Below are 23,108 nucleotides of genomic sequence, written 5' to 3' on the forward strand. Positions count from 1 at the left end.
TGAATTTTACTGTTTGGAATAGAAGACTTTGCTTCTCTAAAGATCACCTAAAGGTTGAAGAAAGCAACTCTTACACAAGAAAAGCAGTAATAATTTAGATGCAGAGGTGATGTCAGGTTTCCTTTTAGGTAAACAAGCTATGATAGAAGAATGACTGGAGTTACAATGTTGAACTTCAATTCTGTGGCAGACTGTGTTGGATCTTTCTTGATTTAGGTGGTTCAAGTAGATCTTTTCTAACAAAAAAATTGTACTGATTTGAATTGTGTATGTTCCTTTTTTGCAGTGGGGGACCGAGGTAACAGTTCAATCTGAACAACAGATCATCTGTCTAGTGTGTTTATCTTTTAAAAAAGCCACAGAAAGCAGACTACCTTTTGTTTAAAAGAGAAACAATAATTTGACTGTTAGAGCAAAGATAGTGGCCCTGAGAAAAATAGCTTTTGAAAGTCAGTTACAGCCCATAATAGACATCTGGGAGTCACAGCTTATGTCTTCTTTTTCATTAAGCTGCATATATTCTGAATATATTTTATTTCAAGCATTTAGATAAATTTATAAGTTCTGTATCTTCTGTAAAAGCATAGCATTTACACAACCGACAGTATAAAAGTTGATTTGTCTTCAGGCAGAATGGAAATCAGTGTTTTCAGAGAAGAGCAATTAGAGAAAAGAGAACAAGAGGCGTTGTAAGAGTATTTACTAGGACACATAAAAATGAATAAAGTTCTAGGATTGCAGATACCTTAATGGTACTGATATTGCATTGCTGTGAATTAGGTGTAGGTTTGATATCCAGGACTGATGTTTGTTCTTGAGACAGAATACATACCTAAGATGTAAAGAAAGGAAGGAATTTTTGTTTTTACAGTTTAATTTTCTTTGGTGTGTTAAACCAAAAGCTACCATATTATGTTGAAGTATTTTTAAAGATCAGTTTGGAACCAGATTCTTTCTAGACTTTATCTTTGAGGCTGTGTTGGATGAAGATACCGTTTCCTCACTAGCTCTACTTCTTAATCTTCAGCTGATGATTGCAAGGTGCTAAAGCAGTGTTTTTTCAGGTAGGTAATTAACTGAAAATAAATAGTCTCATTATGTGTTCATTTCTCTTGGCTCTTTAACAGGCGGAAGAAATACTCAGGCGGGAGTTAGAGAAGAAGGAAACACCAGGATTATACTGTTTGCTTGGTGATGTTCTTAAAGACCACCAGTATTACGATAAGGCCTGGGAGCTCTCCAGGCACCGCAGCGCCCGTGCCCAGCGCTCCAAAGGCCTCCTCCATCTCCGCAACCGGGAATTCAGGGAATGTGTGGAGTGCTTTGAACGTTCAGTACAGATCAACCCTATGCAGGTTGGGAAATTACACTCATATGGCTTTGGTTTTAGTTCATCTGTTCAGTTTTGAATGATGACACTCTTCTAAAACACAGTTCTGGGCACAGTTGTCAAAATTACAATTCTTAGCAAAATTTTCACCATGTACTTGGAAGACTGGTTAAAAATGGCAGTATGAAGTGAAGATATCCATTTGTGTCCAGGTCTTTGCATGCAGCTAAATCTTTGCCTGTAGAGCTCTTTCAAAGAAATTTCAAAGAGATGAAGCCACTGCAAATTAATAATTACCATCAAATAAATTATGAACAAGGTATAAAGAAAAACAGTTACAAGAAGAATTTTAATGAAAGTATCCCTTTGCCCCTGTCTGAATTTGCCCTGGGTTTGAGTTACAAACTTTGATGTCTGTATTTCACAGAAATGTTTTTCAAGTGTTCTGGTCTGTCTTGTTCTGGATTCACTGAGAAGCACTGTGTTACACTTGTGATGACAGGAGCTTTCTATTACAACAATGCATCAAAACTGAAACCACAGTGAACAGAGTTCTCTTGATGAGGCTGATCTTTGCAAGCTATTCTGCAGACAACTTTTGTAATCGTGTTTCAGTTTCTCAGCCACTAGATCCCATCCCAATAAGGTTCACTCTGTGGAAGGTCTTGAGAAGTTAAAAAAGCTTTGTGGCTGTTTATATATATAAATTGTGCTCCTCATAGCCTTTTCTATATCCATGCAAAAGCAGGGTATTCCTCTTTCTTGCACCCCAAAGAACACTGCTGAAGCTGTTGTTTCAAGTTCCATGTGACTAACTAGATTTTTGCTTTAGAAAAATTTTAAAGGTCTCCAGCCTTTCAAGTAATTTTCATGAAGCTTTTTCTGTATTTTGCTGATGTATTTTATTCCAATGAATCAGACTCCTATTCTTATTCAAATGAACTCCAGATAACTTATAAACATCTTTAGAATGGAAAACAAAAGGACCAAAAATGCCAGCGAAGTATATATTACTCAGATAGGAATCTTCTTTAAATCAAGAGGACTTCCAGATAATAAAGGGCTTCAGAAGACAGCCTACATGGCTCAAAACTGAGAAGTATTCTGCTGAAATGCTTTTTTATTTTGTATCCTATCCAAAGGAAGTTTAGAATGAAAGGAAATCCAAGAAAAATAGGCCAGTCCATATAGGAAAGTGAACATTTCCTCCTCTTGTTGCTTAGGAGGCTCTTTTTATGATTCAGTTCAATTGTTTCAAACAAACAGATTGAGCAGCTAGATAATGCAGATTGACATAACTGTCTTCTAAATTCTGTCTGTATTCTGTGACAACAGAAATTAATTGTTTCCTATTCCAGGGCATCTTGTGGTTGAAAAGCAGAGCGGGAAATTATTCTAAATGCAAGGACTTTAACACAAGGAAAATATTAATTAAATAATTGATTAACTTGTTCCCAGAATTGTGAATTATTTATCAGGGAAACAAAGTTGCCCTGTTACAAAGAAATTCTAATTTTTCTGTGGTTATTAGAAACCTTTCTGAAGGAAGAGATTTTTAGACTGTGTCAAGTGATTCCCCAGTATATGTAATGGAGAAAATAATTCTGTCTCAACCCTCCTTTAATCTTGTGTACTTTTTAGCCAACCATTCAAGTGTGGTTTCGATCCTTGAGGTAGGTGTTTGCTGTATAAGCCAAACACTCTATCAGTCTTTGGGGAATCCACAAAGAAACAAAAGCCTTGCAGTTCAAATATACCTTAAACTCGTGTTCATTAGCACTGCTGCTCACAGAATTACTTGTAGTACAAGTCCATGGATGACAGATCTCTCCTACTTTCTCTAGAAGAATCTTGCTCATTGGCAGACAATTCCAGAGGTCAAAGAGCTCACAGAGTCAGTTCTCCAGTGGTGAAAGTCTGCATAAGTTCAGAAGTGAGACTGTGCTGCTGTTGCTCATTAGATTTATAAGATGTGTGGTGACTGTTTTTCCTCTCACCCTTTACAGAAGCACTGTTTAATTTGTATCCTGAGCTATAAACTTGGAACTAACCTTCAATTTCATACTTGATAGCTCCTGTCTCTGCCCCCACTTTTCCTGTCCAGAAAGTTACTGACCTAGAAAGATAATAAAGGGGAGTTCATGAGATAGCAGCCATGTGGACTTTTGGAAACTTGGTGGACAAAAGAGCTTTAAAAAATTACATTGACTAAATGTTTATTTACTATTAATGTTGCCATCTGAAATTAGAGAGACAGAGTTTTCTCTTCATGTGTCATTTCTTCCTTGATTGATGAGTTTATGAATCATGAAAGTGATATGTTGACTGTACTGAAAAGTAGGTTTTCATGTTTGCCCAGGCCAGATGCAGTTGCCAATTCTATCTTCACCTATTTATCCCCCTGCTCCAAGGGTGGGCCATCCACTTACACCCTCATGAGCAAAAGGACATCTTTATTGTCAAGTTTGTTTTGTTCTTTTCTCAGTATCATGAGGGTTGTCCACCAGTGGCTGCTGGGTCTGACAAAGGTCTATGTCATGTGTGTGTATTCTGGGATCTAAGCTTTGAAGCAGATTAACAGAAATTTTATAGCAATTAAGTCAGGAGCAGATATAAGTTGGGTATCAGAGACAGGAAAATGAGTTTGAAGTGGAGAGGATTGTAAAAATGTTTGCTGCAGTTTGCAGTTAGTCTGTAGAGGTAAAAGCTCCTTGCATATGAACCCAACAGCATTATCTTCAACCCTGTAAAATCCCTGATATTAAAAAAAAAAATTAAGGTAATGTTTTTCTGTTTAAATATTTCTTATCATTTCCTAAGGAGAACCTGAGTTAGCAGAGTTAGTTACTTCAGAACTAGTACCCAAAACACAAGAGAATATAAACATTAAACAGACACCTCAAGAAGTAATATGGTTTTGTGCAATACAGAGTTAATGTAGCCTGTTTTTTCATCTTCCTCTTCCCCACCTCTTTCCTTCTCAAAAAAACTTCCCAAGAAAACTTTTATTTTTTTCAACATTGGCTTATAGAATGGAGAAATGGCTGAATTTGTTGCAGTAGGGTAGTAGTACCTGGAATGATTTTGCAGCACCTTATAAAATGTCCTGTTTTGTTTTGACTGCATGCATTTAAAAAGCATAATGCTGTCAGAAAATATTCTGTTAGTGTACTTAGGGTTTAATAATTTTCTGAACTACAGAACTTTTATAAAAGGTAATACTAGTAAACTTGCAGCTATTTGAGAATTAACCATGTAGTAGATCAGGAACTTGCTGTTGAGGTGCTATGAAAATTTATTTTGCTGCAATTTATGCTGTTATCTGATACTATTTAGAGTAGAACAGGCTATTTCAGTTGAAAGGGACATAAAATGATCACCTGGTCCAACTGCCTGACTAATTCAGGTCTGACCAAGTAAAGCACATTTTTAAGGGCATTGCCCACCTGCCTATTAAACACTTGACAGCCTTGGGGTATCAACCACCTCTAGGAAGATTTGTTCCAGTGTCTGACCACCCTCTAGGTAAAGAAATGCTTCCTAATGTCCGCTCTAAACCTCCCCTGGTGCAGCTTTGTACCATTCCCATACATTGTACTGCTGGGCAGCAGTTCTGTGTGAGTCAGCAGTGACTGGAAGCCAAGAGGGCAGCAAATCCTGGGATGCATCACACACAGCACAACCAGTAGATCAAAAGGAGGGATTAACCTGCTGTCTGCAGTTCTCACCTTGAGCAGTGTGTGCAGTTCTGGGCCCCACAATTTAATAAGGATGTGAAGGTCCTTGAAAGCATCCAGAGGAGGTCTACAAAGCTGGAAAAAGGGCTGACTGGAAGGAACATCCCGAGAGGAGCGGGCTTGTCTAATTTGGAGAAAAGGAAGTTGAGACATGACCTCATTGTTCCCTACAGCTCCCTGTGAAGGGGGAATGGGGAAGGGAGGTGCTGAGCTCTCCTCCCTGGCTGAATCTGTATTGATGTTTGTATTTGTATTTGGTTGTAACAACTAAAGAATTTAAATGCAAGATTACTGAACTGGTAAAGTTCCATTCTCTGTGCAAGGCATTATTTAAGTACATTTCTATCTCTAAACATTGCAATAGAAACTTGAGAAGGTCCATATTCTGACAAGTAGAAAGAACTGTAATTTTGAACTGTTTCTGTTTGGTCATTTGAGATGATTTTTGTAAAATGTGATTACCTTGAAAAACATTTCCTAGTGTTTAACATTTTATTTAATTGTAATAGTATAAAGTGGATGTGGATTTTTCACAAATGAATGCAAAATATTCAAACCTCTAAATAGCTATCACTTTGTTCTGTAAATTAAAATGGACTGTTAAAGACTTCTTCATAAATGCTTAAGTGGTCTTCATGCAGTCAGAACCTTTGTTTATCCCTATTTATTAAACTTTGAACCTAAAGTTTTTCACTAATCAGCATACAGGATATTATTTTTACCAGTACAATACTATTATAGCTGAAGATGGGTAAAAATCAGCAGGAGTTGTGTGTTTGTTCAGCCAGGCCAAATTATTTCTTTTTGCTGAATTATCCATGTATATAGGTAACCATTAATTTTTTCTCTCCAGCTAGGTGTATGGTTTTCCTTGGGCTGTGCATACATTGCTTTAGAAGGCTACGAAGGTGCTGCCAAAGCATTTCAGCGCTGTGTGACATTGGAACCAGATGTATGTACTTTTGAATAAACGATTCAGATGGCTTATCTAAAAGCAGCAAGGATGTTTTCATTATAAACAAGCAAAGCAGTAATGAAAAACTTGTTTAAACCTTAGCCCTTTGAATAAATTAAGCTTGTTCATGAAAGATACATTTTTGTCATAAGGCATCATAAAAATCCTTACCAATAAGTGCTTACCCCAGTACTTAACTTTGTCCAAGTATGAGTGTGTGAATGCTAAAATATATTTGAAAAATTCCTTCATGCTTGCACACATTGCTAAAACAGACAAAAGGGAACTACTAAATTGTGAGGATGGCTAAAAAGAGATAAAAATTATGTTAAAATAGTCCTCTAAGTAATCAAATTCTCCTGAAAAAAAGTGAAGTTCATGTACGAGAAGTAAATTTGTAACTGTATATTTTAGGAGCACAGGGAGAATGGAGCTTAGCCATTTTTTCAGGATGCAAGGCATGCATGTGTACAATACTGTCCTTTGATTGTGTATTGAGACAGTGAAAAGGTGCTAGCTGAATTTCCTGAAGAATACACTGACAGTACTTTTGCCAGAAGGCCTGACTGTCAGCTTGTTGCTTTCTTAGAGCTAATGCCATCTACTCAATAGAAACTGTTGTTATTCATTCTTTTCTCTTGGAAAAAATAATGAGAAAGCAATGAGAGGTGACAGAGTATTCTCTTTTCTTTATTATAAAATGCAATAACTTCCTTAGGGGAAAAAATGTACCTACAGACAACAATGGAATTCTTACTTTATATATTTTTTTTTGTTGTTGTTCGGTGCAGTAAATTTGCTTCCAATTAGATACTAAAACTGGGTTCACTTATATCTCTAGGGCCTATATTTAATTGTATTCATATGACCAAGCCAGCTGACTTCTCAATGGGTTAAATGGTGGGGTTTTTATGAGGAAAAGGTGCTGGACTGGCTCTCAGTTGGAGGCAAAAACTGTCTTTATGCATCTGCAGCTGTAGCAATGTAGTGACCATTTTCATGAATTAAATCTCAGAAAGGTTTCCCAGCATGAGTTAAGTGCTCTAAGTGCCCTAAGCCTCAGGATAGCCTTCAGTACCAGAGTACATTTCATTGCAGTGTTCAGACTCTATTCTTCAAATTATTTCCAGTTGTCATTTTGCTGAATTCAGTGATGGGGCTTCACATTTACAGCAGTGTCAGTTAAAGGGCAGGAATCATCTCCACACATCTCTGCTGGTTTTACCTGAGGTATGTTAGGGGACACCAGATCATTTTTGTCAAGTAACAGAGAGTGGTGCAGGTTAAGTAGCTTCCAGCTAGTGAGAAATGATGAGCTGCTGGAAGCACTGACCTTTCCAGCCATCCCAGCTAGATCCCAGAAGAAGATGCCTGTTTACAGCTGAGATTGAAGGCAAGAGCTGACTTAGTATATTGCAGCCACAAGGCAGTTAATTGATATTTATAGACCTCATTGTTGCTGATGTAGTCAAATATTTATGTGTTTCAATTTAAATATAATAATTTGTATTTCAATGTAATATTTTAACTGCCATGTAGAAGGTACGTGTCAATATGTGTGATTAGCAAAATCAGTGGTGTTAGGCAGTAGTTTCACATATTTTTATCAAGTAAGTACAGTGTAAGTGAATAAATTTTTTTGGTACTTCTCCTTTTATCATTCCAGAATGCTGAGGCCTGGAACAATTTATCAACTGCTTATATCAGATTAAAACAGAAGTAAGTACTTCAAAAGAATTGGAAGATATTGCTTCCAAAAAAAACCCCTGTGTTTTCATTTTTTTTTTTTTTTTTGGACATTGAGGTTTTTATTATTATAAGCATCTTATAATAAAACTATTTATTAATATTTGTTTCTTTTATTATGATTACTTATTAATATTTAATAATAATTTTATAATTCTTAGCCCTGAAGTTCTCTCTCCCAAGTTGAATCACTGATAACTATTTTATTTTAGAGAAAATAATTTTGTAACCTTTATACCCTCTCTCCACTTCTTTCTTGTTAGAAGTATTTATGATGTTGTAAGTACAACCAGTGCAAAATATTCATAATAAAGATGAATAATAAAAACTACATGAATTTAAGAAGATAGGTTTGTTTCAAGCAAAAAATGTATTCAGACCTGTGCAATTTCATAGGATGTTATCCTCAGTAGATTTAAGGGAAAATCAGACAGTTTGGTTTTTATATACAAAAGCAGATGGAAATCTGCACATGTGCTAGCTGGCTTATTCTTTTCCCTCAAAACTAATGATTCGTACAAGAAGCTTTGAACGAAGTGGACTGCCACTCTTATTTCATATTTTGTATTTCAGTACAATGTAATAAAAGTTTATCTGGAAGAATTTAATATTTAAGAATTTTCACATTACAACTTTTCACCAAAGAATGAAAAAAAAGAATAAGATAAAGTATTTAAAAAAAAATACTTGAAAAAAACCCTTGAAATCTGGCATCAATTTATATGGTTATGTTGTCAAGTGGCAAAGTGAAAAAAGAGAGAAAGAACAATAAGCTTGCATAAAAGTGTAAATTTATAAACATGCATAGGAAAAGTCAGAAGTAATATGGACTTAGGAGATAGATATATCAATGGGAGCAGGAGGGAGGAGAAAATGAAGTGTTAGAATAGCCACACAAGGCTAAAAAGTAATAGAAAGCAAGAGCCTGTTTTAACTTTTTGGTAGCTCCTTCCATCTTCAGTAGTGCCTTGAGTATGTGCAATTCATGTAGTAGTTGCTCCTTCTTTTCCATGCAATTCAAAATGTCTGATGCTCCATGTACTGGCTTATGCTCATTTCATAACAATACTTTTAATCAAAATAATTTTCTGTCTGTTAGTCTGCTACAAGGCTGATAAACTACTGAGTGATTCATTTCAGTTTACTGGTTAAATTCTATTATAGTTAATCTACCCTTGTGATCTAATATGCTAAGTACATACAAAACTTATTTGATATAGTAACAGAAGCAATAAATGGGGGCATGTTACTGAGCTTTTTTCCCCACAGGAATCATGTGAGATAGGACTCAATGTACAGTAAATTTTAAGTGAATATTATGTGCTGGTAGCTGAGTGTGGCCTGGTCTTGCTGTGGAATAGCAACTTCTTTGATTATTTGTGTAGTCACTTATATGTCATGACTGTGTGTGAGCTAGTTTAACTCTTTCTTAAAACAGACTATCTATAGCATTATGCTTGAATAATTTGTGTGAGGATACATAAAATCTTATTTTTCAAGCCTGCCAGAAGAAAAAAAAAATTAAATGGAGTGAGGATTTAAAAAAAATGGAAAACAAAAGTAACATATTTAAGTTAATAGTTTTCTTTCACTCCCTCAAAAAAGATCCAGCTTTACTCCAATCAGGCTTTTAATTCAGGCCCAGTCACAGATTGTGCATTTGGCCAGGGCTTGGTAGAGTTGTCTCACACAACAGACAAGTATAACATAAGTACATTTTTTTTAAAAGTGTATGCAGGCAACTTGCTAACACCCAAAGGACAGGGGTTTTGTTGACTTTTGGAGTTGTTTGCTTTTTAAGACTCCACAAGTTTTGTGTATTCTGAATTTCCTCCAGAAAAATTAATTGTGATGAAAACAGACTCCATGCTTTGGTTTACCAGAAAAACTATTCTGTGTGCCAGGAGGTCTTTGAAATCTAGGTCTCAGATTTCTTAGAACAAACTGGGATTGGCCCTCTGTCCTTCATATGAAAGATTGATTCCTGGTTTCCAAGACCAGATAATGCATTTGTACTGCCCGCTGTTTCCTGTCTGAGCATGAATTTACTTAACTGGTTAAGAATACTCCATCATTATGTGATTGGTTAAATACACAGGGATTTGTTTTGAGAATCTAGAGGATTTTATTACATTGCAAGAGTGATGATTTGTGGAATACTATTTCCATCCAATCCCTTTGGTCTCTTGACTGCACTTCCCATTTCCATCTTAGTGGCATCTGCCCCTCCGATAGCTTACTAATTTTCAGGAGGAAGAGGGAAATGATACAGGCTAACCCTACAGATGTTGAAGAGCAGTTGCAGAAGCAATACATGAGTTAGGGAGAGCATCTTCCACCTCTCAGAGAGCTGTGGCAGATCCCACTTCCATTGTAGCAAAATCCACAGAAGGAACATGATTGTGTTCTTTCTAATTTAATCTAGTAAAATCAATGTCTGAAATCCCTTAGTGAGATTGTTAACAGTGGAGCAAACTCAACTTTTGGTACATTTACCCATCAGCATCACATCTATCAATATATGAGAAGAGAGAGAAAAGTGGAGTGGACATGGGAAGATCCTTCATGTGGACTCTTGCTCTAGCTATGCCAAATGACTTGTTCTCCTTAAATAATTTTGCTCTGTCAGTCCACTCTCTTTGTGTCTGTTTGGTAACTCATAATATCATGGCCTTAGACTGGCAGTTATTCACGTTTTTCCCTAACCAAGCTATTTCAAACTTCTAATGGCCTGATCAACGACTCTTTCTTGGCTGGGATGTTTACACTCTCTTGGACTCTCTTTTTGAAACTCAACCAACAGTTTCTTTGGGCTTCAGTCGTTCTTTAGAGGAAGCACTTTTAACAACTTACTCAAGCAATATAGAGCAAGTGACCTGCAAATTTTGCTAACAGGCCATCTTTGTATAATATTTATTAAGAAGAAATGTATTGTCATACCTTCCCAAAGAAGATTTTTTTTTTTTTTTTTTTTTTTTTTACCAGCCTAGGAAAGCTCAGTTTCAAGTTTTAATTTAAAGGAGTCCATTCCTTTGTGGGTTTTTTTTTACATATCATGACACTGTTCAACTGAGACTTCAGTTTCTTAGACAGAACTGTGTCATTCCAATTCCCTAGAAGAGCTGTTTTAAAGTTTCAAATTTATTGCAAGTTTTGGTAGTGTGTTTAAGGCTTTAAATGGTAAGCTCGCAAACCTTACCAACACATACTTCACATGGCATTTTCTTACCAGAGGATGCCATTACTGCTCTTCTTTGGTAAGGAAATGGTCGGGAGTTGCCTGCATTGGATGCATATGAAAAACTAAAGATGCTTTGTAGCTTGATGATGATTTTACAGGAATTGTGCTGTCCACCTTTATTCCGTAACACTTTCTCCTGTCAGTATGAGTTGGGTCCTTGGGCAGCACCACTGGAGATTGACCCAAGTAGTGTTTGGGTCCACTCTGACACGTTTGTACCGAGCAGTACAGCATCAGGGAGCAGACTTAAGGACAAAAACAATTGAAATTTATGTACTTCTCTGCAGAGGATATGCGTGTTTGCCATGTGCAAATGTTTAAAATAAATCACAAAAGGCTGTCAAATAACCTTCCTTTGTGTGATTAAATAAGTCAATGCCATTCTGCATCTGTCATGAACTCAGTGATTTTTAATTTTTTAGTGTGTGTTACAACTGCAGTGTGAGTAAGATTGTTTTGCCATGGTTCCAGTTAAAAATTTGGAAAGGGAAGTATAAACATAGATGGCACAATTATGATAAATTTTTGCAAAAAATAAAAATAATTATGAGAGCTAAGAGAAGTTACCTAGTTCAAACCTCAGAGTGTACTGTTGTGGTTGCACTAATACAAAATAGTTTGCAAGAGAGATTGAGGGATTATCAGTATTGTAAATTATGAGCAATAGCTTTTGCATCGCACTGTGTTTTAAATGTGACTTTTTAAAAAGCAGTTTTTTAGTTGATGGAATGGCAACTGATTTTAGTGTTGAAATCTTCTGTAATAATTTCTATTATTCTTTTATTATTGATTAGGATCAAAGCATTTCGAACCCTCCAAGAAGCTCTCAAGTGCAACTATGAGCACTGGCAAATATGGGAGAACTATCTTCTCACCAGTACAGACGTTGGAGAGTTTTCAGAAGCAATTAAAGCTTATCACCGGCTCATGGACTTAAGAGATAAATACAAGGATACACAGGTGGAGAATTTTCCATATTTAGTCATCCTATATGTTCACTAATTTTTGTTCTGAGGCAGAGATTGCTTATAGCTGCTGATAGTGGTAACAGTAATGATAATATATGGGCCAATAAAGTTATGTAGGCAAGTGGTTTTTGTTTTGGAGATTTGGATTCTAAGTATAAATATTTAAAATTAAACTGGACAAAACTGAAAATGTTTGCATCAGACTTTGTGACAGGACATGCATGAGCCTTGCAGTTTGAAGGCCTATTTTTACATAAAATGCAATGCAAAATCCCATCTTTCCATATTGTTCCTGCATATCTCAGTATCAGAAGTAATATAAATTATTTAGTTTAAAGAAAGGGAAGCTTTTCCCATGTGTTGGAAAATTCCACAAATGAGCCTTTGAAAGTAAATTGAATGCATTACAGTCATAATATTGATTCTTAATAACAAGAACAGAGGAAAATAAAGGAGGACTTTTTACTCATCTCTCATTGTAGTTCAGTTTAGTTAAATTTTGTGTTTGTAAATGTATGCTCTGGACAAAATCTAGAGAACCTACCTGGGATGTTACCTTGATTGAAACCAGGTCCTGATCCAAGCAGGGTTGTGCACACTCAGTGAATATAGCAGGGTGAATTTGAAAGGCAAGCCAAAGACTCTCTCAAGGAAAGTAGTAAAACACCTTCAAGAGCCTTTACATATTTAGCAGATGTGGTTGAAGAGCTTATGAGCTCTTAGGGAGATTGTGTACTACCAGGGTAAGACAAACCAGCTGCTGCTGTTCATGGATCCCAGAAGTATGTTTTGTTTCTTGTCCCATAAAAGGAGGAAAGTAGCTTTCCTGGATCGTGGGAGTTTGAGTCTAGTGATGAGGAGAGAGAGCAGATAGAATTAGTTAAAATTGTGGAAACATCTCATGGTCATGGGGGGCAGGGGTGTTAAATACCTTTTTCACATTTCTTTTTAATAACAAATTATATGTGAGTCCAATACTTAATACTAATAAAGCAAATCATACACAGGATAACAATCTGTGTTACTAAAATCTTTTAGGTTTGATATAGCTAAACATTAAAATGTTTCAAACACTCTTGGCACTAAAGAGTGTCTATGGAAAATTGTGTTATATGTGGTAAAGATTAGTGTGTTTGGTATAGAGTACTGCAGTGCTGGTGAGGCCTGTCATGGAGTATCTTGTAGATGGTTGGCTTTTTTCAATCAATTTTTTTCTCAATTGCCACTTAAAATAGCATTTTTAGGGGTGGTCTACTGTATTATTTTAAACATACTGACAGCTAACTAGGAATAGATGTTTCTTCATATATTTACCCATTTGAGATATTTTGAGATGATATAGATGCCTATTACTGTTATTTGTCAAATTTTATGTAATTATTTTGTTAAAGGATTTGAAAATATTGCTTGTATTAAATTTCTATTTTTGTTGCATAACTTTTTTTCATCTTCTTCTCATACAACTTTTATAACTTTTACAGAAGTATATATGTTATCTTTCCTAAATTCTTTTTGCATCTTAATTTTAACTTTGGCTTCTGATATGTGAAGTGTTTTATGGGTTACATTGTAACTTCTAATAAAGTTGCCTCAATTAAGAGGATTTTACTAGTTCTCAAGAAAAATCTCAGAGCCTGATGAGAGAATTTCAGGCTTGAAACAATTATCTTACAAGGAAGAGAAGAGAATTTCCATAGCAAAACAAAAAAGCAGATAGATATAAAAGCTTCTGCTGAAATTGTTTACAAAGTTCACTATTAATTGGTGAGCCTCTCCTTTTTTCCAACTGGACTGTTTTAAATAGGGGTGATCTATAACCATCTTGTGCAACTGTATCTTGACAGTGTGAAATTATGAACATGGGTAAATGAAAACGAACGCCATTATTTCCATTCATCTTCTCTCAGGTTTTTTTTAGTATTTGTCATCATCACAGATTTTAATTGTTAGACTACTATGACATGACATAGTGCTGAGAGAAACAAGGCAGGAATTGAAAAAAAAAATTAATATGCACAGGACTGGAAGAAACAAGTTGAGTGATTGATTCCAGTTCTTTGTGAAAACCAACTGCTTTTAGCATAATCAGTGTTGCAGAATACCCCTTGTGATGCTGAATGTATTGATCACAAATGTGTAATTGAATATACAATTTGAAATACCTTTGATTTCTGTAGTTACATCAGACTATTTTATTTTATTTCAGAATAGCATATTTTTAAATCATTGATTTCTTGTAATAATAGTAAAGCATTCAGATTCTTATTGGTGATTTCTGTTAGGCCATTGTTGTCCTCTGTGCCAGTCTTGTGAGTACAGCACACAGATTTGGGAAATTTTGCTTCTGTGCTGTTCTAGTTCTTTAACAATGCCATCCCTGTGGCAAAGGTTCTGAGATCATGATATCATGAAGCTTGAAGATATGTATGCACAGATTCTGCAGATAAAGTGAACACTGAAGGGCTAAAAGGCTCTTTATAAATGAGCAACAGTGCAGTAAAAGATTACAGCAAAGGACAGTTTCCGAAGTCTCCATTTGCTAGCATTGTGTGTAAATGTTAAAAGCACACTTTCTTGCCTTCTCTCCTTACTGGTTCTTAAAATTCTTCACATTTCCATATATCTTTTAATGTTCCCAAAGCTGAGAAATATACCTGGAAAACCTTCAATTTATGTGTTATGTAATAAAATACAAAGGCTAACTGAATTATCTGTAGTTTCCACTAGTAAATCAGTCACTAAAAAGTATCCAAGGAGAAAGCCTTACCTATTATAATCATCAGCTTGGTCTCTGAATTACCGGTATGAGCTAGGAAATATACCTGGAACGTTTCTGCTACTCCTGGTTATACTAGTTTCCATCACATGCATGCTTGTGGAGGCAATCAACTGTTTTACTTGGAATGCTGCAGGCCTGTGAATGACTAAGTTATTTTGTGGTTGAAAAAACTGTTTAGATATACTGTTTCAGAAACCGTATCTTTGTTATGTGCTGTCAAAGATTATGAATACAGAAGTATGGACAAAGGGTTCCACTTTGCAATTCTGTGGTATTGAGCTTCTAGCAAAGTTTTTCTGGTACCCTTTCCATCAAGCAACATCCTCATTTCAGCAGTTCGTGTTGCCAAACCATTTCTAACAAAAGGCCACAAGATCATGTTCCAATGGGATTTTGAAAAGCAAGGGTAGGAATTAATAGTTTCTGGAGCTCTGCTTCATTTAAGTAGCTCACTAATGACAATTGTCTTCATTATAAAATCCTTTAATTTGGAAGGGGAATAGGGAGAGCTCACAGACTGCAGATTTGTCATTTTGGATCTGTTATCTGAAGATTCTCATCTTTCTTGAGCACTGTCAAGTTTGATTAGTATTAGTGAAGCATCTAAAAATGGTTTGACCAAGAGAATGTTTATATCAAAGGAGTTGATTGGTGAGCAATTGTGAAATGAGAGTAACTGATGAGAATCGCAGCATTTATAAATTACTTGGTTTGTTTCTAAGATTTTGTCTCACAGTGTCTTTTGTTCAGTTTGTAGTAAGCACATTATTCACAAAAGCAAAGGAGGAGGAGGAATGCAGATAGTGTGATGTCATACTAAACATGAACTCTCTGGTCATATGGAGCCCAGCTCATTAAAAGAGGCATGAAAAAAACCAACCAACCAACCAAAAAAATCTCCCACTGCTGTTTTGGGATCTTGGGCCAACAGAGCATTGCTCTAGTAGTTTAGTATGTGTGGCAGTTTAAAATCTCTCAAAGATACATATTTTAACATTTATGGCAACCTAAATGCAAAGCTCTGCTACACTGCTAATACTTTTGGATGATTAGTACAATTCACTTGCAGTTTGAAATAACTGTGTAACAAGTGTGCACAACCAAGTAGCATTAATGATTCATTACTGTTTAATGGACCCTTTAATCTGGGTCTTGACACTAGTTTCATTTTAACTGCTGTAGTGCCAGAGTTTACATGATGGATTACAAAAAAAGGAAATTGATTATTATGATAGAAGTGTAAGCAAAGGGAATAGGGGATTTTACAGTTGCTACATCCTAATCCTTGAGTAAGGAAACTTTTTTTTTCATGTACAAACAAAATATCATTTGCTTTAGAACTTTTGATGATTATATATGATATTCACATGAACTAACATTTTGGACCTCGATTAATTATTTGTTAAACCGAGAAACTGATTGAGAAGTCATACATCTATGTATGAATCCTCAGGACCAGTTCTAGTTGCTTGTCAAGAGAGAACATAGTTCAGTGTTTTTTCTTGCACCTCTTATGTTTTTTTTTTATTACAGTGCTGTAGTAATGGAAATATCAACACTTGCCGATGTTTTTCTAACAACTCATTATAGAAGACCTGGTTAATGATGGGGTTTGGTGCCTTATGTTCCAAATCATGAATATAAATGAATTTCAGAACTGTTGGACTATTAATAGTTTATCATATTTTCTGTTATCTTAAGTGACTCTTAAGAGAGCGTGAAAAGAAGGAACTGTCAGTTTGTCGTATCATTTTATAAGGAATATAAGTGACTGCTGTGGTTTTGGGAGGTCAAGAGAGGAGCTGTTTAACTCATGTTCAGATGTTACTGTGATACCATTAGTTCTGAAAAGAACACAGGTAGATGTACATTTGCTTTCACTTCTTTTATTACTTAGATTTATTTAATAAAATTATCAGCCATTTTGGTTGATTTGGGTTGTTCTGCCAAGAATTTTCTGTATCTGATAAAACTCATTATTTTTTGGGATGCATTGTAATTGAGCCATTCTGTAGAAGAAAAGTTATTTTAGGAAAGTGAACACATCACAAATGCTAAACTGGGTGTGTTTTTATTCTAAGTGTAATATACTTTGGTGATATGGTAATTTTTGCATTACTTTCTGCCAGTGAACTGCAACTTTGTGATTTGTGAGGATGCCTCCCATTCTGCTTTTAGTAGAGCAGTGTGTATTTGTAGGGTTTGCAGCTATTCACAGGCCATCTTTGGAGTTAGTTTTATTATTATCTTGATACCAATATTGCTGTGAGTGTAATTTCATTGTGTTAGTGTCACGTAGACAAAAATGTTGAAGCGTTGAGGTTGCCAAACGACAGGCTCACAAGTTAGGAAGTACCAGCATGAAGGTGTTTGTGCAGTTATTACTGGCCTGTCTTGAGTGCAATCCTGATGAAACTTCTATTTTGTTTTCATCCTTATGTCTTCCCCAGTCTCTGTTTCTCATGCACTGCACAGGATGGGTATTACTCACTTGATAAGCCACAGCTTTTCTGGGATTAATTTTCTTCTAATTTGTCATATGATCTACTGCTTTGATTTACATTTGCTGTATCTTATTTTGCTGAGGAGAAACTGAGGCAAAGTGACACTGTTTTCTAGTTTTCAGGGTCCAGTTTGGGACAAAAAGACTGGTATGATGTAGCATTTTTTACATGCAAAACAAAGCTCCCACCAGCAGATGCATGTGCTCAGCATTTCTGTGGGTCAGATCCCACATTCTCAAGCCAGTGATTCAAAAAGTATGGCCACTAATGAGTACTTGTAGAAGAGTTTGATGCAACTAATTTGACTAGTAATTTATCAGAAGTGCATTAAAAACAGATTCCCAAGGTGGTATTCCATTGCCTTCCAGTTTCCATCTTATCCACTGTACATCTTTGACTTTCTGCAGGCTGTTTAATAGAGGTCCTGTAAAAAACACTGTCTTCCAATACCTGAATTAATTTGGGTCAGTCTGTTTACTGATCTTTCTGTAACTGTATTAGAAGGTGCACTTTCTTTTACCCAAATTTCTGTCTTAGATTTTTGGCCTCTTCACCTTCATCGACATAGAACCATATAGATGAGGTTTAAATCAGCTGAATTACTCCATGTTTTTCTTAGTAAATTCTGTACTTGTCATATGGCACAATCATTAATAGAGACCAAATATTACAGATAACATTACGTATACTGATGTTGATTTGAGTTGAAATAACAACTCTCTCTTGCTGCTTTTTTAAGGTTCTGGCTATTCTGGTCAGAGCAGTAGTGGATGGTCTGGAAGATCGTGCTGGAGAGGTATCAAGTGGATTGAAGGGGAAACTGCAAGAGCTCTTGGGCAGAGTCACTTCACGAGTGACAAATGATGGGGCAATCTGGAGACTTTATGCCCAACTTTATGGAAATGGAGAAAATGATAGTAGTGAAGATATTGAAAAGGTAAGAACTATAGTGCTATAGTAGAACATGCTCTTGTTCCAGACCTGTTTTGCTTTAGTGTTTTTATAGTGTTTTATATAATGTTTTTCATTGTCTTTTCTTCATGTTCCTACAGCACACATTTTTATTATGCAGAGCAGGAGCAAGATGTTTTACATCCATTTCCTTCGACTTGAGAAAAAAAAAAAATCTTTTTTTTTTTTACAGTGTTTCATTTCAAAACATCCTATCACAGCACATGTCCTGAATTTGCATTCTGAAACTTGGCAACAGTCTAATGTCTATAACCAAATGGTGGCTTTTGGCTTTTTTGAAATTGAGATCTTTGATTCTGAAGATAGGATATTGCAGCTTCCAGAAAAAACAGATCTTGAAGGCATGATCCAGTAGCAGCATAAGCCATCTGCACTCTTTGCAATCACTAAGGGAAAATGCACTTAAAATCATCTACACCACAGTTTGACTACCCAGAGTAGAAATTTTTTGTCCTTTATTTGCTTAAAATGGAATTAAATAATGCTATTTAATTCTTAGTCTGCTGAACCATTGGTTTCTTTTTACCCATCACTGTTTTTGCTGTATTAACTTCTATTTCTTGTCCTTATCACTTCCCAAGGAATTAAGTTGATTGCATTTCCAGAATAACCACTCTGCTCTGCTAGAAGTGTTTACTTTTTGTATGCTTGAAGTGTGGTTTGAATTTGATACTAAATTTCAGAAAGTTCAAATAGCCATTCACAGTTCAAAAATAATTAAGGGTTATCAGATCTTCACTGAAGTTGAAAGTACACAGGGTCAGCATTCAGTATGTGTTTACTAATGGGGGTATGCCTTTGGCCTGGGCAAAAAATGCCTCTCTGGAGGATTGCTTGATGTCAAGCAAGGAAGATGGTTAGGCCTACAAATTGTACTCCAGTGGGCTTAAATTTATAATCATTTCTGCCTTGTTCATTGTCTCTTTGTGCTCTGCCCTGTGAAGAGCCTTTTCTAGTCATTGCTGTTGTCTGTTATACCTCCAATTCCTCCCTTTTGTGTTCCCTATTTTTCTTTACAGCCGAACAGTAAAAGGGATTTGGCCTATTTAGAATGCAGAAATACAGACACTGCAATATCCTGTAATATATCCTCAAATTCTTACTCAGACATGCAAAGTAGCAGAGGCCCTGTCTATACTATGAATGTAATCATTTCAGAATCTGGTTGCATCATGGTACTTTTAACTAACCCAGTTAAAAGCATGGTTTCAATTTGTAGAGTAGACAGTACTTTAACTGTGTTTCCTAATCAGACTGGTTGTGGAACACACAGTCTAGCTTGCCTGCGAGATGGAATGATGTTTATAAATAGTTAAGGTATGTTTACATGTATATCCAAGTATCCTGGTGTGACAGTACCATAGATCCAGATCATGAAAGAGCAAAGCTGCCTACAGCCACAGCATATATTAATTTACAGTGTTAAAATTAATTTCTAATACAACTAATAATCACTGATTTCTGATATATTATGAAGTAAAAATTATAAATACATATATTTGCTTTACTGCCACAAGCACCATCATGGATCAGTCAGATATTCAGTGAATATAACTGTATCTGTAGAAAAATTCTAGATGTATAGTCAGTTTGCCACCCACATTTATTAGGCAAAAGGTCAATGAATTCTAAAAGGGCATTACATACTGTACTATGGCATCAAAGGACAAAGAGATGAGAACAAACCTTTGAAAGTGTCATGCAGCTCCTTACTCCATACCTCATACCTTTCCATTCTGCACCTAATTTAGTTCGGGTTTAATTATATTCAACCGATTTTGTTCCTAACACTGAATTTGAAAGAACAATCTTGTATATTTGGCTATTGTAATAGAGTGTCTTTGTTGCTGGCTTTTTTTAATTTTCTGTTCTGCTCATACATCTGATGCCACATGAACAAATAGGATCTACACTTAAAATTCACAACAGTGCTTTGTAAACTGTATCAACATTAGACAAGGTTTGCAAGTTAGGAGTGTAGAACTACTGGAGGCTTGGGTTTGTGGTTCTGTTTTGGAGTTTTTTTCTTTAGCTTAGCATATATTTACTCTCACACTTCAATATACCTGAGCTGCCACCTCATTCAGCACCTCTTTCTTCCCTACACTGAATGCAGTCCAGTCCGCCCCTTTCCCACTGAGGAGTCTTTCCAGCCTTCAAGTTTCCTGCTGGTCCATCCCAGGCTATGAATTCCTTATGTTCCTTGAACTTTCCCCAGCTCGTAACTGTTTCCTTTCAGGATAAATCCAGGTTCCAGAAGTGCAAACAAACAGCCCACAAGACTTTGAATTCTTTCCCTTCCTTGACATCTGTCAGCAAAACCCCACCAAATTTGCTGCTCTGACTCAGACACATGCAGACTGAAATCACACTGCTGTAAAAACTGTTTTATCTTCTTTTGGAATTTCTTGCCTCTGCTTGCCAGAACTACTACCAGTTATAACCTAGGTAATTATGAAAAAAAAAATAATTCACTCTGGTTTGACTTAATATCCCTTTATTGCCATTTACAGCAGCATGAACAGTTCAGTCACCTGTGCCATAGTGATTGGAACTCTAGTGGGAGAGAAAAAGTGGAAGCTTCTGGGGTGACAACCCTCAAAATCAGAAGTCTTTACTGTCTTCATGTATATGTACCACACTGATTTTTTTTTTATTCTTTTATATTTTACTTAAACTCTTTAAAAAGATAGCTGGAGGGTTGTCATTGAACTAAGCCATGTAACTTCTGGCATGTATTTGTTTCAGTTTTTGATGCTGTAGAAAGAAAACAAAATTCAAAAGCAAAAATTAATTTATTCTGCTAAAATTATTTTTTTCCCCTTAATGGGACCCTCCTACCATGTTGTTTACATTTTTTTTCCCTGTTCACACTGAGAACCAGAGCAGTATGGCAACTAATAGCTACATCTGTAAAACGCATATCTCCCGAGATTACTTACAGAGAAAGAAAGCTTTGATGTATTCAGTTATAATTTTTTAGATATGAATTTGCTGTTTGAAGTGTGAATACAAGTATTTTTCTGTTTTTCACGTGCATTTGATTATGATGACTTGGCAAATATGGGTCACATCCATCAGTCTAGACAGATTTTTAAAAGATAAAAATTAGATACATATTACTTTATATGCTTCTCATACTCGAGCTGCAGCATTGGTGAGGAACATCTGTGTTACAGCTGGCGCTTACTGCTGCAGAGGAGGACACTACGCCAACTCACAGGAAATTAAGTATAGTAAAGATAGATTCGTTTTCTGGATTCACCACTAATCTTGTAGATACTTGAAACTAATTTGGTCTCCTAGTTGATTTTCTGGCATACTGATAATGGTTTTTTTCCTCCTTGCAGTCACTGCAGTATCTCACTAAGGCACATAAATGTGAAATTCAATCAAGTGATTGGGAGAAAGATATTTCTTCTTTTAAGGAAGTGGTGAAAGGAGCCATAGAGATTGCACATGGTATGTTCTGCCTGAAAAGGACTTTTATTTTTCATGAAGAGTGTAACAAATATTTATTAAGCTTAGTGGCAAAATAATACTCTACCTATTGTACTTATTTCTACTACTAGGAGTCCTGTAACAGAGAGTATCATCATGATTCTGCATACAAAATGATACTTGGAATGAGGCAGAAATTGTGTAGGGTGAGTCAGTAAACATATGACTGGTAAACATGGAATCAGTTAATTTTCTGATCTAGCAACTTCATAATGCAAGTGAAAATGCGTCTGCAGTTCATCTCAGTCCTCAGATCATCACATAAATTGCTTGATTGAGTTTGCCAGTCAGGAAATGAATGAAACTTAGTAAGATTATTCCCTATTCTGTGATACTTATGTTTAAGAAGGATACAGATACCTGTTGTATTTAGAGTTGCCTTCTCAAAAGTACTTGGCTTTTTTTTTTTTTTACTTTGTGTTTTTTTTGTGGGGGAATATTGCAGTTAAAATAGTCTATGGAGGGTATCAAGATATTTAATTAAATGTTTTTGTTCAAATATTATTGCTAGAGTGGTAATGCTTTATTGTTTTGGGGTCCTTCTGTGTTTGGATTCTAGTGGCTATAAAATGCAGCAAGAACAAATCTAATCGTCAGGAAGCTTTGCAGATACTTTCTTCAGCTCGGCTCAACTTACGTGGCTTGTCATCCAAGGCAAAGGTAGGAATGTCTGAAAGATAGGAATTTTTGTTTGAAAGCTAGGAACCTTTGTTATGTTGCCAGAATTTCTCTGTTTTGAATCAATTATAGATCAAATAATACCTGCCTGTCTCAGTGCATCATCAGGTGGATGTTCATCTCTGTGCTATTAAGGATTCCAGTTTTAACTAAACTTTTATTTCCTTTCTTCTGCTAGGCTTTGATTGCAATACTGTTCTAAGAGGCAGCATTGAAATTTTAGAGTAAGGTAGAATTTTACTTATAATCTTGGGCGAACAGATTTGAATGTTTGAAAGCAATCAGTCACTTCAAAGACCTGTTTCTAATGTGAGTAGTCATGGGATAAACTGGGTAGTCTCAGGAAAAATGGATCTAAATCTGCAGAAAAGACCCAGATGTGTCAAGATTGCTTTGCATCACTTGGAGTGTTTTAAAAAGAGTTATTTATTAAATTTTTAATCTGTTTTTTGTGGATATCCTACCAATTCAAATACCAATTACTTGGAAAAGGTATTGTATTTCAATCATACTTTTTATGTTAAAATACAGATATTAGGGATTTGTCCTCCCTGTGAAGGGGATTTAGCAACTGTGAATCACAGAGCTGAAGTTTTATAATGTGTGCTTGTGCTACAAAGTGTTGATTCATCATCAATGTGCTAAACTTGGCTCATTTTCTCTAAAGTCCTTTAATTTTAAGGATAAAAACCAAGGA

At 35.8% G+C, this 23,108-nt stretch overlaps 1 protein-coding gene across 3 annotated transcripts in view; it reads left to right on the forward strand.

The window, feature by feature from the left end:
- Positions 1–23,108, forward strand: part of TTC27 (tetratricopeptide repeat domain 27) — a 113,735-nt gene that overhangs the window by 88,357 nt on the left and 2,270 nt on the right. For all 3 annotated transcript variants that reach the window (XM_005526905.2, XM_014255941.2, XM_088052982.1), the window contains 7 exons: positions 1,128–1,355; positions 5,921–6,019; positions 7,689–7,741; positions 11,804–11,969; positions 18,000–18,197; positions 21,583–21,694; positions 22,293–22,393. In XM_005526905.2, coding sequence (XP_005526962.1) covers positions 1,128–1,355; positions 5,921–6,019; positions 7,689–7,741; positions 11,804–11,969; positions 18,000–18,197; positions 21,583–21,694; positions 22,293–22,393 — 957 coding nt within the window. The remainder of the gene's footprint in view (positions 1–1,127; positions 1,356–5,920; positions 6,020–7,688; positions 7,742–11,803; positions 11,970–17,999; positions 18,198–21,582; positions 21,695–22,292; positions 22,394–23,108) is intronic.

Source organism: Pseudopodoces humilis, chromosome 3 (genome assembly GCF_049639895.1).
Source record: "Pseudopodoces humilis isolate 2021_Gansu_Grassland_sample_001 chromosome 3, ASM4963989v1, whole genome shotgun sequence".
Taxonomy (NCBI): Eukaryota; Metazoa; Chordata; class Aves; order Passeriformes; family Paridae; genus Pseudopodoces; species Pseudopodoces humilis.